This window comes from Schistocerca nitens, chromosome 2, assembly GCF_023898315.1.
Source record: "Schistocerca nitens isolate TAMUIC-IGC-003100 chromosome 2, iqSchNite1.1, whole genome shotgun sequence".
NCBI classification, from domain to species: domain Eukaryota; kingdom Metazoa; phylum Arthropoda; class Insecta; order Orthoptera; family Acrididae; genus Schistocerca; species Schistocerca nitens.
In genome coordinates, this window is record NC_064615.1 from 550,561,915 (window position 1) to 550,577,275 (window position 15,361).

At 44.1% G+C, this 15,361-nt stretch overlaps 1 protein-coding gene across 2 annotated transcripts in view; it reads left to right on the plus strand.

The window, feature by feature from the left end:
- LOC126236567 (protein gustavus) overlaps window positions 1-15,361 on the plus strand; it is a 343,635-nt gene that overhangs the window by 181,206 nt on the left and 147,068 nt on the right. The window contains exon 1 of one of the 2 annotated variants that reach the window (XM_049945974.1): window positions 10,441-10,573. The exons of the other annotated variant lie outside the window; for it this stretch is intronic. Coding sequence (XP_049801931.1) covers window positions 10,478-10,573 — 96 coding nt within the window. The 5' untranslated portion in view covers window positions 10,441-10,477. Of the gene's footprint in view, window positions 1-10,440; window positions 10,574-15,361 lie in introns of those variants that run through there. 2 annotated transcript variants of the gene reach the window in all.

Genomic DNA, 15,361 nt, shown 5'->3' on the forward strand with positions numbered 1-15,361 from the left:
ATTACACGTTTTAATTCTTTGTTTAGCTATTACAGAATGTGTTGTTGTTGTGGTCTTTAGTCCTGAGACTGGTTTGGTGCAGCTCTCCATGCTACCCTATCCTGTGCAAGCTTCTTCATCTCCCAGTACTTACTGCAACCTACATCCTTCTGAATCTGCTTAGTGTATTCATCTCTTGGTCTCCCTCTACGATTTTTACCCTCCACGCTGCCCTCCAGTTCTAAATTGGTGATCCCTTGATGCCTCAGAACATGTCCTACCAATCGATCCCTTCTTCTAGTCAAGTTGTGCCACAAACTTCTCTTCTCCTCAGTCCTATTCAGTACCTCCTCATTAGTTATGTGATCTACCCATCTAATCTTCAACATTCTTCTGTAGCACCACATTTCAAAAGCTTCTATTCTCTTCTTGTCCAAACTATTTATCGTCCATGTTTCACTTCCATACATGGCTACACTCCATACAAATACTTTCAGAAATGACTTCCTCACACTTAAATCTATACTCGATGTTAACAAATTTCTCTTCTTCAGAAACGCTTTCCTTGCCATTGCCAGTCTACATTTTATACCCTCTTTACTTCGACCATCATCAGTTATTTTGCTCCCCAAATAGCAAAACTCCTTTACTACTTTCAGCGTCTCATTTCCTAATCTAATACCCTCAGCATCTCCCGTCTTAATTCAACTACATTCCATTATCCTCGTTTTGCTTTTATTGATGTTCATCTTATAACCTCCTTTCAAGACGCTATCCATTCCGTTCACATGCTCTTCCAAGTCCTTTGCTGACTCTGACAGAATTACAATGTCATCGGCGAACCTCAAGGTTTTTATTTCTTCTCCATGGATTTTAATACCTACTCAGAATTTTTCTTTTGTTTCATTCACTGCTTGCTCAATATACAGATTGAATAACATCGGGGAAAGGCTACAACCCTGTCTCACTCCCTTCCCAACCACTGCTTCCCTTTCATGCCCCTCAACTCTTATAACTGCCACCTGGTTTCTGTACAAATTGTAAATAGCCTTTCGCCCCCTGTATTTTACCCCTGCCACCTTCAGAATCTGAAAGAGAGTATTCCAGTCAACACTGTCAAAAGCTTTCTCTAAGTCTACAAATGCTAGAAACTTAGGTTTGCCTTTCCTTAATCTTTCTTCTAAGATAAGTCGTAGGGTCAGTATTGCCTCACGTGTTCCAATATTTATACGGAATCCAAAGTGATCTTCCCCGAAGAAAATATTATTACAGAATAAGAAAATATTCGGAAGACTTTGTGCAATGTTAGAAATATTCCCTAGTAATAGCATAGCATGTTTTCTATAACTTAAAGACTGCTAATTTACTGTTAATTTTGAATCTTAAGAGTAGGACTCGATAGCAGCGCACTTTCTCACACTGATAGTGCATTGGAACATTATAGGATACGGTTGACAACAGCCAGTATCTCTGTTTCGCAGTTGACCCTCAACTGTTGTGCGTGTGCTGCCCGTAAGACTGCCAGCATCCTGTCGCGAAGGCACGGTTGCAGAGCCCCGCTGGAGCGCATCTCCGGAGCTGCGCTGTGTCTGGGCGTTCAGCAGGCCCCAGCCGCGACGCGTCGCCTCGAAGGCCGCCGGGGTGTCAGGGTGTCGCCAGATCAATACCGCGGCGTCAGCCGACCCCAGACCCAGCACAGCCACTCCCTGTGCCGAGCCGAGCTCTGCTGCGCCAGCGCCGATAACCGCAGCCGTAGCCACCCAGCTGCCACCGGCGCCCGTGCTTCGAGGCCGCGCAACCTCCCAAACGCGTAATACTCGAACATGCACTCTCAGTATTCGAAAACAGTTGATATTAACCTCAAGCGAACAGCGCGCGTGGCCTTTGCAGAATTGCTATTAGATTTACCTAAGAATATTCTGTTGAGTTAGCCCTTTCCTTGGCTCGTATCCGTCGAGAATCTCTCTCGAAGCCAACAGTCACACGTGAGTGGAAGGAATATAGAGTACAATACATCTGTTTATAAGAACGATAAAGCAACGGTTGCACTGTGGTGACAAAAGTCACGGGATACCTTCTAATATCGTGTCGGAACTACTTTTCCCCAGCGTAGCGCTGCTACTCGACCTGGCGTGGACTCAAGTCGTTGGAAGTCCTCTGCATAAATACTAAGCCATGGTGCCTCTATAGCCGTCCATAATTGCGAAAGTGTTGCCGGTGCAGGATTTTGTACGAGAGCTGAGCTCGCGATTATGTACCATAAATGTTCAATGAGATTCATGTCGGTCGATATGGGTGGCCAAATCATTCGCTCAAACTGTCCAGAGCGATCTTCAAACCAGTTGCGAACAATTGTGGCCCGGTGACATGACACATTTATGTGAGAGCATGAAGTCCATGAATGGCTGCAGATGGTCTCCAAGTAGCCGAACATAACCAGTTGGACCAGAGGACCCAATACACTCCGTGTAAAGACAGCCTCCACTAACATGGAGCCACCACCAGCTTAGTGTGTTGTTGGCAATTTGTGACCATGGCTTTGTGGGGTCTGAGCCACCCTCGAACCCTACCATCAGCTCTTTCCAACTGAAATCAGGACTCATCTAACCAGGCCACGGTTTTCCAGTCGTTTAGGGTCCAACCGATATCGTCACGAGACCAGGAGAGGCGCTACAGCCGAGGCAGAGGCACTCGCGTCGATCGTCTGCTGCCATAGCCCAACAATACGAAGTTTCACCGCGCTATCCTAACGGATACGTCCGTCGTACGTCCCACATTTATTTCTGTGGTTATTTCACGCAGTGTTGCTTTTCCTTTGGCACTGACAACTCTACGCAAACTCCGCTGCACTCGGTCGTTAAGTGAAGGCCGTCGGGCACTGTCTTATCCGTGGTGAGAGATAATGAATGAAACTTGCTATTCGCAGCACACTCTTGACACTGTGGATCGCGGAATATTGAATTCCCGAACGATTTCTGAAATGAGATGTCTCTTGCGTCTAACTCCAAATACTATATCGCGTTCAAAAATGGTTCAAATGGCTCTAAGCACTATGGGACTTAACATCTGAGGTCAACTTAGAACTACCTAAACCTAACTAACCTAAGGACATCATACACATCCATGCCCGAGGCAGGATTCGAACCTGCGACCGTAGCAGCCGCGTGGTTCCGGACTGAAGCGTCTAGAACCGCTCGGCCACAGCGGCCAGCATTTCGCGTTCAGAGTTTGTTATTTCCCGTAATGCGGCCATAATCACCTCGGAAATCTTTCCACGTGAATCACTTGAGCACCAAATGGCAGCTCCGCCAATGCATTGCTCTTTTGTACCGTGTGTACGATACTACTGCCATCTGTGTGTGTGTGTGTGTGTGTGTGTGTGTGTGTGTGTGTGTGTGCAAATCACTGTCGCATGACTTTTCTCTCCTCAGTCTAATTATTGATCAGTCTATACCTAACGTCTGCCATTGCTGGACCCTATAGCGTATTCTAAGATCGAACAGTATTTACATTTTTCCAAGTACGGGATGTTGTAAACAGTAAACACTTATAAATACGCGCAGTCCGTCTTCCTAAATTGGTTCTTGCATATGATGCTATGCAAAACTGTATACTGATCCATCAGGAAGAAAAGAGAGAGTTGATTTTGACTCTTTTCAACAAACGTATAAAAGCCTGTAATTTACTCAAAACCTAGAGGAAATTACTTGTGATAACTTCCTTAAAAACTGGAAAGTCGTCAGAAAACTGAAGGGTAATATCCTTGTTGTGCCACATGCTCAAAATCTTCGAACGAATGTTGCTGAATCGTTTGATTCTTGTTGTAGAGTTATTCCTAATACAACAGCAAAAGCAGGAAAAAGCTGCGCGTTTTAGGTCCTCAAAATCACGCAGTTTACCGAGGATGACTCGGAAAATTACACACGTAACTTTTACCGACCTGACGACTAGTTGTGACACTGTCAGTCACCATGCACTGTCACAGAAGATCGACAGGATAACGAAAGATTATACTTTCACCTATATTATTCAAAGTTTACTCCAAAACTAGAATAACCAAAACAAAATGGCAAGGAAACCTGCAAACAATCAAATTGGTACATAAATTTATTTTTTCGATGTGATAATTAAATCCTTATCCCATCGTAATAATCCCTTTCAGCTGTATCATACATTAACTGTCATTTAGCTTCAACAGCACTCCAAAATGGTTCGATGACGCCGCTATCGTCTACAAGAAATTATCGTCACTTGTTAGTAAGGAAACACAGCGATTTGGATATCATCTCCTCTTTGTTTACTGAATGGCAGCTTCCGTTGAAAACAATGCAAGGTAGTGCTCATTAACAAGAGAGAAGACTGATAATGTCCATCTACAACAGAAGCGGTAAATTTCTGCGCCTGTCACGAAGTGATACGAAACGGAACAGTTTCGTGAAATGAAGAGTAAGGAATGCAGATGAAAGAATTAGGTTTGTTGAGGTGATTGAAGAAGTGTAGTGCATAAGGATCGTAAAGGGCGCTGTAGCATATACGGAAGTGCAACGCGTGCTCAAAGAAGAGTATAACAAATGCTCAACGAATCCTTCTCTCGGAACTCACTGAAGTATATTTCGATGCCGGTATTCGAGGTAGAATATGCAACAATTGTGCTGTCTAAGTCTAGCGTAGGGGTCAAGGGGATAAAGTAAATCAGTACAATATTGCTGTGCTCGGGCAAGCGACTTTGAAGTGAAATGTCTCCCCTGTACGGGAATATACATAATGGATGTACGAGTACAGGTTGTAGACACGTGGTTGACGACGTGGGAAGTTTGGGTCTGGACGTGAGTATCCTAAATGTAGCCGGCACGGTAGCTCAGCGTGTTCGGTCAGAGAGCTGGTTGGCATCTGCAATAAAAAACTGAGTGATAGGATCAACAACGAACTTGAACTGATGTTACGTGACGTCCGCAACGACCAAACACAACGATCAAAGACGAAAAAAATGAAAAAAAAAAGATAAAGCGACCTCTCGCGGTAAGAAGGAAATCCGGGTTCGAGTCTCGGTTAGACACAAATTTCCACTGTCGTCATTTCATTATATAGCTTATGGCTGCCCACGATCGCAACTCGGAATACATTTCATGCAAAATAAATCAGGGCACTTTCGTAGGTAGAAGTTAATTTTACACCCGCCTCATACTTGACGGGAATAAGAGAGAGAGAGAGAGAGAGAGAGAGGTAGCCGAAACATTAATGGGATAAGAAAGAGATTGGCTATAACTAACATTGGTACGAAGTTTCCAGTGCCAAGCACTGCACAATAGGTTTCGCGGTTAAAAAAAGAAAGAAATGTAAATTGGTGTTAAACGTCCAGCCCACGATGAGGTTATTAGGGGCAGAAGATAAACTCGAATCGGTTACGTTGTTACGTTTTAGTGTTGGTCCCCACAACATGGAGTGGAAATTTTTCTGGCTGACGCCTGGGCGGCGTTAAACTTTCTTTGAAACTGTGCGCTCAACACCGCAATTACAGTGATTACTTCAGGCGCCAGGTCAGATTTACTTCGTTTCTCTTTTACTGCACCACTCTCATCAGCAAAACTAAACGCAGATTCATTACATTAGCGTCTCGTCCGCCGGATAAATACTGTAATATACACGGTTTTGCTTTCTCTTGTACCAGAACACTTTGCTGTAAGTAAACATTTCTCTCGAGTTCGCTGCTTAACCGAATTAAGAGAGTGTGTGTGTGTGTGTGTTAGAGAGAGAGAAAGAGAGAGGGGGGGGGGAGGGGGGAGAGAGAGAGAGAGAGCTTGTTGTGAACAAAATTCCATTTGACGTAATGAATGTTTGACAAGTTTATTTGCTGGATATAATTTTTGTAATACAAGCGCAGTAGTTGTGTACAATTGTCATGGCGGTGTAACACGTCAGTGCCATTTGAGCTGTGTGAAGAGTTTGCGGACACTTTAATGGGATGTTTTGGCATGGTGTTGCGGTCTGCCGGATGCAGTTTCTCATTTAAAAGACAACGGCAACACGAGGTAGATCCTCTTGATGCATGTTGAATATGATGACACGTGAAGACTACACGAGTAAAAGTGATTTTCAAATAGTTAGTACTTCGTGGAAAAGAACCGTTATTCTACGCAAAAGCGCCTCGGTCAGATTTAACATATTGCGAAATTAGCCTGTTTGTTATTGTCCTTTGGGAAAAAATGTAAAGTTTATCTGTTGACGATTATGAGTAATTGTATTGAACAAATAAACAGCAAAACAGTAGACTGACGACGGTAGTTACCACAACACTGTACATTCAGCAGCGATTGACATTGCAATAAGAAAACATCCTAATACAGATATTGATGATAGAGAAAGGCAAGGAGTTATCTTGGTATATATCAGCGCTTGGAAGTCTGAAATGAATTGGAAGAAACGGGAGAGACCCCAAGACAAATCAAGGTTGTCTTCCGAATAGTAACATACGAAGTGTTCAGCATCCTTCTCATCGTCACAGTCATGTGCCTCATTGCGGGATGTCGCAATGCTACGACACTAGCTTCGTATACGAGAGGGCGGCGGGTCGAACACAGTATAGTCGTTGCTAATCCTTATTTGCTTTTTCGAGATGGGCTGCGGCCGTTTCCATGGTTCTTGATAAACAACTTTCTCCTGACAACACTCCCATTAAGTCCGAGCTATCTAACTGTCGACAGTATGTTTGACGATAAAGCGAAGTATCAGTTTCTTGTGGTTTCCTTATTAGCTGTGCGGTACTTTCCTGCTTACCTTGAAGTATCTTATCAGATGTATGCATTATTTACGTTAACTTTTTTTCTCGCATGTTCGTTGCTGTAATATTATATTTGCCGTACAGTTAACGGTGTTCTATTTGATCTTGGAAAGGCTGCTCTCGAAAGTTGAGCGCATTGATAACGCCAACAAGAGTTTTAAACTTGGTGTGAAAGTCATTTCTAGTTGAGATGTTTGTGCGTAATTAGGGCCCTCTCTACTACGGTCAGAACCACTCCTGCTTGTGTTTCCTCCACTGCAGTACTTATCAGCGCATCTCCTTTCCAGTATGTCATCTTCTTTCCGTATTCGTCGTTTCCCCGTGTGAGTCACGACCATGTTTCTGTCCTATCTGAATAGTTTTTCATGTTCTGATCTTCCAACTGGAAGGCGACACAAGGAATGCCTGTTTATTTTCGCCTGTGTTTCTCTATGGTACAGCCCATGTTCATTACGTATCTTGAGGAAGCATATCATATGAAGATGGTTCAAATGGCTCTGAGCACTATGGGACTTAACAGCTGTGGTCATCAGTCCCCTAGAACTCAGAACTACTTAAACCTAACTAACCTAAGGACATCACACACATCCATGCCCGAGGCAGGATTCGAACCTGCGACCGTAGCAGTCGCACGGTTCCGGACTGCGCGCCTAGAACCGCGAGACCACCGCGGCCGGCATCATATGAAGACAATAGGATCAGAATGGAAACTCTTTTTTCATCAAATTAGTTCAAATGGCTCTGAGCACTATGGGACTTAACTGCTGTGATCATCAGTTCCCTAGAACTTAGAACTACTTAAACCTAACTAACCTAAGGACATCACACACATCCATGCCCGAGGCAGGATTCGAACCTGCGACCGTAGCGGTCACGCGGTTCCAGATTGTAGCGCCTAGAACCGCACGGCCACTCCGGCTGGCATCAAATTAGTCCAAGCATTGCATTGGATTATCTTTTACTACAACTAACAGTTCTGATTCGTGATCTCTGGGTGGAAATAGGCACTTATTTCCTCTTAACCAAGACTAAATGTCTGCTTTAGGAAGGACTGTGCTTTATTTTTCAGTGTGTGAAGGTAAAAGGCAACACATGAACTTAGGAGAATCGTATTAAGAAAAAAAAAAGTTTATTGGAATCAGTTTTAGTTATTCTTTTTTTCTTTGGCTTGGGTGGCTTAATGGTTGGTGCCAGATGACAAATTCAAAGATCCGGGTCTCAATCTTCAGTCAGTGCTAGGACCTCATCCTGTCACTCAGCGCGCCTTTTACATCTGGCAGTGATTTGTCAGTGTGACAAATGCTGAAATGCACTGTGCTTCAAAGTCTGCTTAAAATTGTAGGTCCTCCCCTACAACTAGCTGGATGAGGAAAATCACAGCAAGGAGCATGCTTAGCAAAGCACTGTGTTATTCAGACCATCCTTTGGGCTGAGATGTTATTAGCAACTAGTTTCGTTCAAGCGATCAGCACGACGTGGTGATGTTTAGTACTTGTGTTGGAAAGAAATCAAGACCTTTCCAATAATGGGTCCAAATTTCGTCACCATACGCTATAGGCGTCTTTGTCGTAGGATGATCACTATTCTTAGAGATTAGGCAATTTAGAGCTCTTCGCGGAACAGTGTCTTGTCAGTCACTTAAAGAATATCCTCTCTTCGTGCACCATTTAAAAGCTGAAAAGTATACCAGATTTTACAAATCTACTGGACATTTCGTTGGCTTCGAGAGAGTTAATTTTTTGCGAGTCGTCGATGTTTCTTTATTTCCGAGTTTATCTCTCAATTATAGCTATTCCGCGACCAGAGCTAAGGTTTTGTCTTGTGGGAGTCCTTTTCTGTTGAGCAAGTTATTTAGCGCCGCATTTGATTATGTAAATGTTCGTCCTGTGCAGATGTATACTCACCCTTCCGCATTTAGTAGCACTGCGCGCAACATAAAAAAAAAAAAACGCTAAACTATGAGAGACCTCCCGAATAGCAGAGCGCGTTAACCCGCTGTTTCTGGGACCAGGAAGACAAGCCTGACCCGGATTGAATCAGCCTCGCGGATTAACAACGAGGGCTGATGTATATGCCGGCGTGGACGTGGTTTTTAGGCGGGTTTGCCTACCCCACTAGGTTAACACCAGGCTGGTACCGACGTCCGTTCTCAGATACACGAAACGCAAGCATTTAGAAAACCGTCTCTCAGTTGCACCTAAGATATAGCGTTAGTTGGTGGTTGTATCCGATGTGTTAAGTGCACCGCTAGGGTCTCTCTCCTAAGAGTCGCCAGGTGTTTTTTTTTACGATGTTGAGGCAGATATTTGCTATATCTCCCAAAGAAACAGTGTTCGTCACTTCCATTGTCGACGGAAATCTTCTGTTTTGTTTCCTGTTACAACCAAAATGATTTTTAAAGCATAATTCTACGTTCCCATTCACTTGAGCGGATCAAGATTAATTAGACTAGTGCGATATTAGTATTATCGCTATATATTAACAGGGGCAGTAAAACACGACGAATAACATGTACTCTAGCAATAACCAGACAGCGCTGATTCTGCATTGTGATAGCAGTGGACGCGGGCCAGGGCGGTCCCGTCGCAGCTGGAGTACTGGTTAGTCTTTTCGTTTTACTATCCCTGTTGAAATGATCGTATGGCATTGTTGGCCGGGAGGCCCCATGCGGGGAAGTTCGGCCGCCGTATTGCAAGTCATTTTTAGTTGACGCCACTGCGACGACTTGCAAATCAATGATGATGAAATGATTATGAAGAACACACAACACCCAGTCATCACGAGACAGAGAAAATCCCTGACCCCGCCGGGAATCGAACCCGGGACCCCGCGCGCGGTAAGCGAGAACACTACCGCAAGACCATGAGCTGAGGACAGTATCCCTGTTAATACATATCGATAAAAATAATTTAGCACTAGACTAATTTGGGACTGGTCTGTTGAATGGGCTCGGAAAATACCAATTTTAAAATCATTTTGTTTGCAACGAGAAACAAACCGACGATATCCGTTGACACTGGGAGCCGCATGAAAGACGTGATGAGCACTATCTGTTTGGGATAGCAAATACGCAATTGAAAATATCTGCCCAGACACCAGAGAAAAAGCACGTGACGACTCTCAGGAGAGAAGCGCTGCTTTTTGGTCGGTTCTTTAGCAAGTATTATTGTTATTAACCGTTCTCCCTCTATAGTAACAATGATGACTCGCTTTGCAGGGGCTTCACCATGCGGAAAAGCGCTGCACTCTTTCTTGTAAATTCTGACGTCCACATCGCCTGACGAAATTGTGCTGCGTAATCCACCGAGAAGCCCAGGGAAATTCCACGAGTTGGCATTACTGAGTGTGCGCGAGTGGGAACGCGGCCGAATGAGCTAAGACTGCAAGCTCGCCAAGAGTGGCAACACTGTGCGCAATGTTTTGTTCCATTCCATTCCGATCAGTTGGCGAGTCAAATGATGGGCATTAGCCCGAACGGCGCTGTCGAAAACATAGATGAGGCTGAAGTGTGGAGCGACTGGGCTGTCCACGAGGATGAGTGCGCACGTGGCCACGGTGAACGCGAGGCGGCAGCTGCTCGACGCGGCGTCGTTTCGTAGAAGCGGTGCGCGCGGGAAGCGGCCCGACGGGTGCGTCACACCAGCTGTGCGCCGGGCTGCCGGTTCAGTCCGTGGCGCGCCAGCCGACAGTGCGGTACGCGTGTTGTCTCTCGGCGCTGCGATGACTGAGCAGCGCTGCCGCTGCGTCTACTGCTACGTCGCCCCGAACCACAAACACCCGCTGGACCCCGGCGACATGCCAACCAATCCCGCGAACGTGAGTAAACATAGTTCGTACGTAGCGGTCCTGGATTTATCAATACAGTTTAGTTTTCGGCGCGCTCTCTGTCTAGTAGTATGAAATGTTCAGATGTTCGTTTTCCTTATCAGCCGCTACATGCTTACTGTGAATTAACAATTGTCTGACATAGGTTTCATCCAATCATGTTTACTTCTCTACCGTTCCGCTCTCGAACAGCGACCGGGAAGAACTAACACTTAAATGTGGATGACTTCACACTTTTCGTAACTCAACCAATTGCCACATAGAGATCTCTTGTCTACATCGCGTCGATTACACTTTGCCCCGTATTATGTGTGCAGCTCACAGTTTAAAGACTGTACTTTGAGTTCTTGTAAGCCGGTTTTTGCTTTCTTGTGAACAAAGCTGCAAAGTGTTACGTGCGACCAACGAGGAGGGCAGCGAAGTCTTCATTAGAAGCCTCTGTTAAAAGTGGCTGTTTGATTGCTGCTATATCAGTCTCCACTCCGACGTTTGGTTATGAAAAAGTAACGGACGAATGCACCTCTGCATATTGCACCACCACGTAGTTGGGGAAATACAGAACTGCCGTACGACCTTATTATCCTACAACGATGTTATTACAACTGGCCTCCCGTGGCCGTTATTGGAATCAGGGGCTGACATTAACAGTCAAAGTACAGCAGTGACTAAGGAAAACGGATCGCATTGTGAATAATTTTAAGAGTTATGCATATACAGTCAAGTTTTTCAGCATGTGATCGTGAAATACGATAAAAGCTCGCAATAAGCCAACCGAAACGCCCACACTTACAGGTGCAGTATTATTGTGGTAGACTAAATACATTGCTCCATACCTCGGTGGGCGTGACTGGTCTGTATACAAAATAATTCCAATAGAAATGGCACCAAATAGCGTTATGCTTTTCGAAATGTTGAAACCGTAAACCAAATTCCAATCCGTACCTGCTCGATATTTTCAATAAATCATATCGTAAACAAGAGCGAAATGCGGTGAAAATTGTAGCGAAGGTGAAAATACTGAGGTATTATAAATAGAGAACAAGTCACTATACTGTGTAATTCAGGAGCTGTATAAATAGAAATTAAACGTCAGTGAACCGTTGGTCTGCTGGCGACAGTGCGAAAACTTCAACCGAAATAGAAAGCTCCCCTCGCATACTTATCTGTTGACTTAGTGAAAATGAACAATTTTCCGTTTACTGACCCAATAGTGCATGCACGATAGTTTAAATGAATCGCGTCGACGCCTCACATAGAACAAAAGAAAGCGGACAAATGGGAAACAGTTGCACATTGTTTAGTTCATGTTATCTTCGTTCTCGTCACAAATCCTTGGAGTTCCTTATGTATCTTTATCGCAATTGAATTGTATTCAGTATTCACATAGAAAATATACATTATGCAATCAGAGTACGTTTTTTTATTGCCAATTGTTCTTTGTGCGGGGCTTATATCCTGTTTTCGCGGCTTACTGTGTGGCCTTCACATGTAAACGACATAAAGTTCAGCTATTTGTCTGGTCAGAAACAAGTGATAATCGTATCGCTTACAGTGAAACCTACAAATATCGATAATGGAAAAATTTGTTGTATTTGAATTTACGAGCCACATTTGCGAATCTGGCTAAGGACGCTGAACATTTAACTTCAGAACTGCTCCCTAAACTATTTCAGAACAGACATATTATAAGCTATGCCAATAAAATGTAGACAAACGGTGTATTTTTTAAATACCGGGTGTTCCACAATTATGCTAAAAATGTGTACAATACGAGATAGCGGTTGTCAACTGGATAAACAGGAATAGTACGTAAAATAGCGAACCCACTGGCAGAATTACATCAGATTTAAGTCATTGTGGCGCTATCCGAAAACAAAAGGAAAGCTGTTGTAATCGGAAGAAGTATGTACTGTATGCACCAAAATAAATGATTCTTTAGCATGTGTGGAAGCGAAGGTACGAGACACAGTAACGTCAAATCTACGTAACACCTGATCGCTCGTTGTTTCCTATGTTAGTTCCGGAACTGCTTCCCATGACGTCACATTTGTTGGCTACGCCAGCTCACAGCCACCTTTCACCCTAGCGTACACCACGAGCTGCGGCACGGGTGGGTGGCGTATAAGCTGCGTCCCAGAAAAGGTAAATATTTCCTAGTGGAACCATCCCCGTTTCTTTTTTGATAGCTGTGTTCATAAGTACATCAAAATACTCGACGGAGACTTGTCCAGTATCTGACGTAGGTTTTCTGAATTTACTTTGCTGTTTATGCGGCGCAAATGTCAACATTAAGCTACGCTACCACCATTCACGTAGACGTGGGGCTAAGAAACATGCCTGCCACCACAACAAAGATCTCAGGGCCGACAACCATTATCACTTGTAGCCCAAAAGAATACCGAAACAAAATAAAAATGGCGAGTCTTCTTACGATTACACGTTCGCTGCGACACAAGTCATCGCAAGCAGTCATAGTGCGTACATTTTCTGGAAGAGCCATTACCCCGGACTTCTGAAAGTCTTGCCACACACAATAATTTGGCTACTATCTTCCGGTTTCCTTCTTTGGTGCTCATGTCTTCCTGTACGTGGGTTTGCTGTCAAGCTTCCTCGCAATTTCTTTTTCAATTTCGTTATCTGCCTGTATTGATCCGTGCCCAATCAGCATGTATCTGCGTAAAGGGAGATACAGGAACGCCATCCCCTCAATTCGAGTTAATTTCGCTAAGTGCTTTGCAGGTGCTCTATTGCAACCAGATACATATAATACGCGCAAGAATTATACAGTAACAATGAGGGCATGCCCACCACAGTTTATACGTAATAGAATGATCAGTTTCTTTTTGATGTAGCTGAGAAATTTAATTTCCCTCAGAATGATAGTCTCCTTTTCCGGCATCGTAGTGTAATACCTCGGGCGATCGGACAGGAGAGATGAATGCTCAACTTCAGCCTCCCTCGGCAGGCCAGGCCATGCTTTAAATTACTGTACGGCCGCCGGGCTCACAATATAGACGAGTCATGAGTGAGCACTTGCACTGCACGTTTCCTCCTGCTCTTCATATCTCCAGTGCTGATGACTACCCCCTCCCCCCCCCCCCGTGTGCTTCTCCTCTACCCCTTCTCCCATGTATGATCAGCTTGCCAATGAAACTACTATAAGCATTTAGTGCTTAGGGCGCCGAACTTGTTTGCTTCAGAGCCAATATTGACATTGTGAGGCGACGCCTAGGCCGCCTATGTACAGATTTTATTATTAATTAGTAATAAAAATAAATCGCTAACCCTGTATACCTCTGAAATTGTTACACGAACTGTGACCCCATGTTATTTGCTGGAGAAATTGCTTACGTATAGAATATTTTGTAATGAAGTTGCATCTCATATACTAAACACTTTGTATTTCTCCTCTGTTGTGTACATTCTCAGTTAAAATTAGTTACAATGCATCCAAAGTTAGACACAAAGAAGAAACTGCCGTGGAAGCTCTTCACTGATGAAACTTGAATGTGATCCCGCTCTGAAGAACTTGCAGTTTAATTAGACGGTGTTATTCATTTAACGAAAACCACATATAACTCGAATACAGTATTTTGAGATGTTCTCAGTTATTAATAAATGCATTCATTCATTATTTCCCCGCTCTTGGAATATGGACTGCAGCGTTATCGACAGCTGGCAGGTTTGAACTATGAGGGACAGCTGTGTTCCAACAATGACAATTTTCACCGTGGTGACTATTTTCTTCATCGCTATCTGAAGATTCGGCAGACTGATCATTTGCGGCATTGCCCGCAAGAGCTTTGGGACCATTTTCATCAGGAAAATAGTCACTTCGACGATTTAATTCTTGTAACAATGTCTCCCGTGTACCATCTTCCATTAGTGAAATGTCTTTTTCTTGCCATTTTCACAAATTTACTTCACTCATTTCCGTCAAATTAAACGTTTCACAACTTCGAACGTCTCATCTTTACTAGGTCTCATTCAATGCTGAATTTATATCGATGGCAGCGGGTTGTGTACGTGCGATGGCGCTTGCTTACAAGGGAACCTCCCCATCGCACTCCCCTCAGATTTAGTTATAAGTTGGCACAGTGGATAGGCCTTGAAAAACTGAACACAAATCAATCGAGAAAACAGGAAGAAGTTGTGTGGAATTATAAAAAAAATAAAATATACAAACTGAGTAGTCCATTTGCAAGATAATGCAACATAAAGAAGGTGGGCCCAGGAGCGCTGTGGTCTCGTGGTTAGCGTGAGCAGCTGTGGAATGAGAGGTCCTTGGTTCAAGTATTCTCTCGAGTGAAAAATTTTAATTTTTTATTTTCAGACAATTATCTGTCCCTCCGTCCGTCCGATGCGAGGTAACTGCGCCGTAGTATGGGGACGCTACACGTAAACATAGAAACACGCGACGTCAGTCGACTACAGCGCACGGAAGAGAGTATTCCTGCTAACGAGGCTCCCTGGCTGGCAGTTGACTGTTCGCTACTTTGGACGAGAGTGCATTAAATACGTGAGATGTATTTCGTGGGCAATATGTTTTCGGTTCCCATTGGAGAGGCACGTCCCTTCGTCTACTAATCGCACGGTTTTGCGGTGCGGTCGCAAAACACAGACACTAAACTTATTACAGTGAACAGAGACGTCAATGAACGAACGGACAGATCATAACTTTGCGAAAATAAAGAAAGAAAATTTTTCACCCGAAGGAAGACTTGAACCAAGGAACTCTCGTTCCGCAGCTGCTCACGCTAACCACGACACCACGGCGCT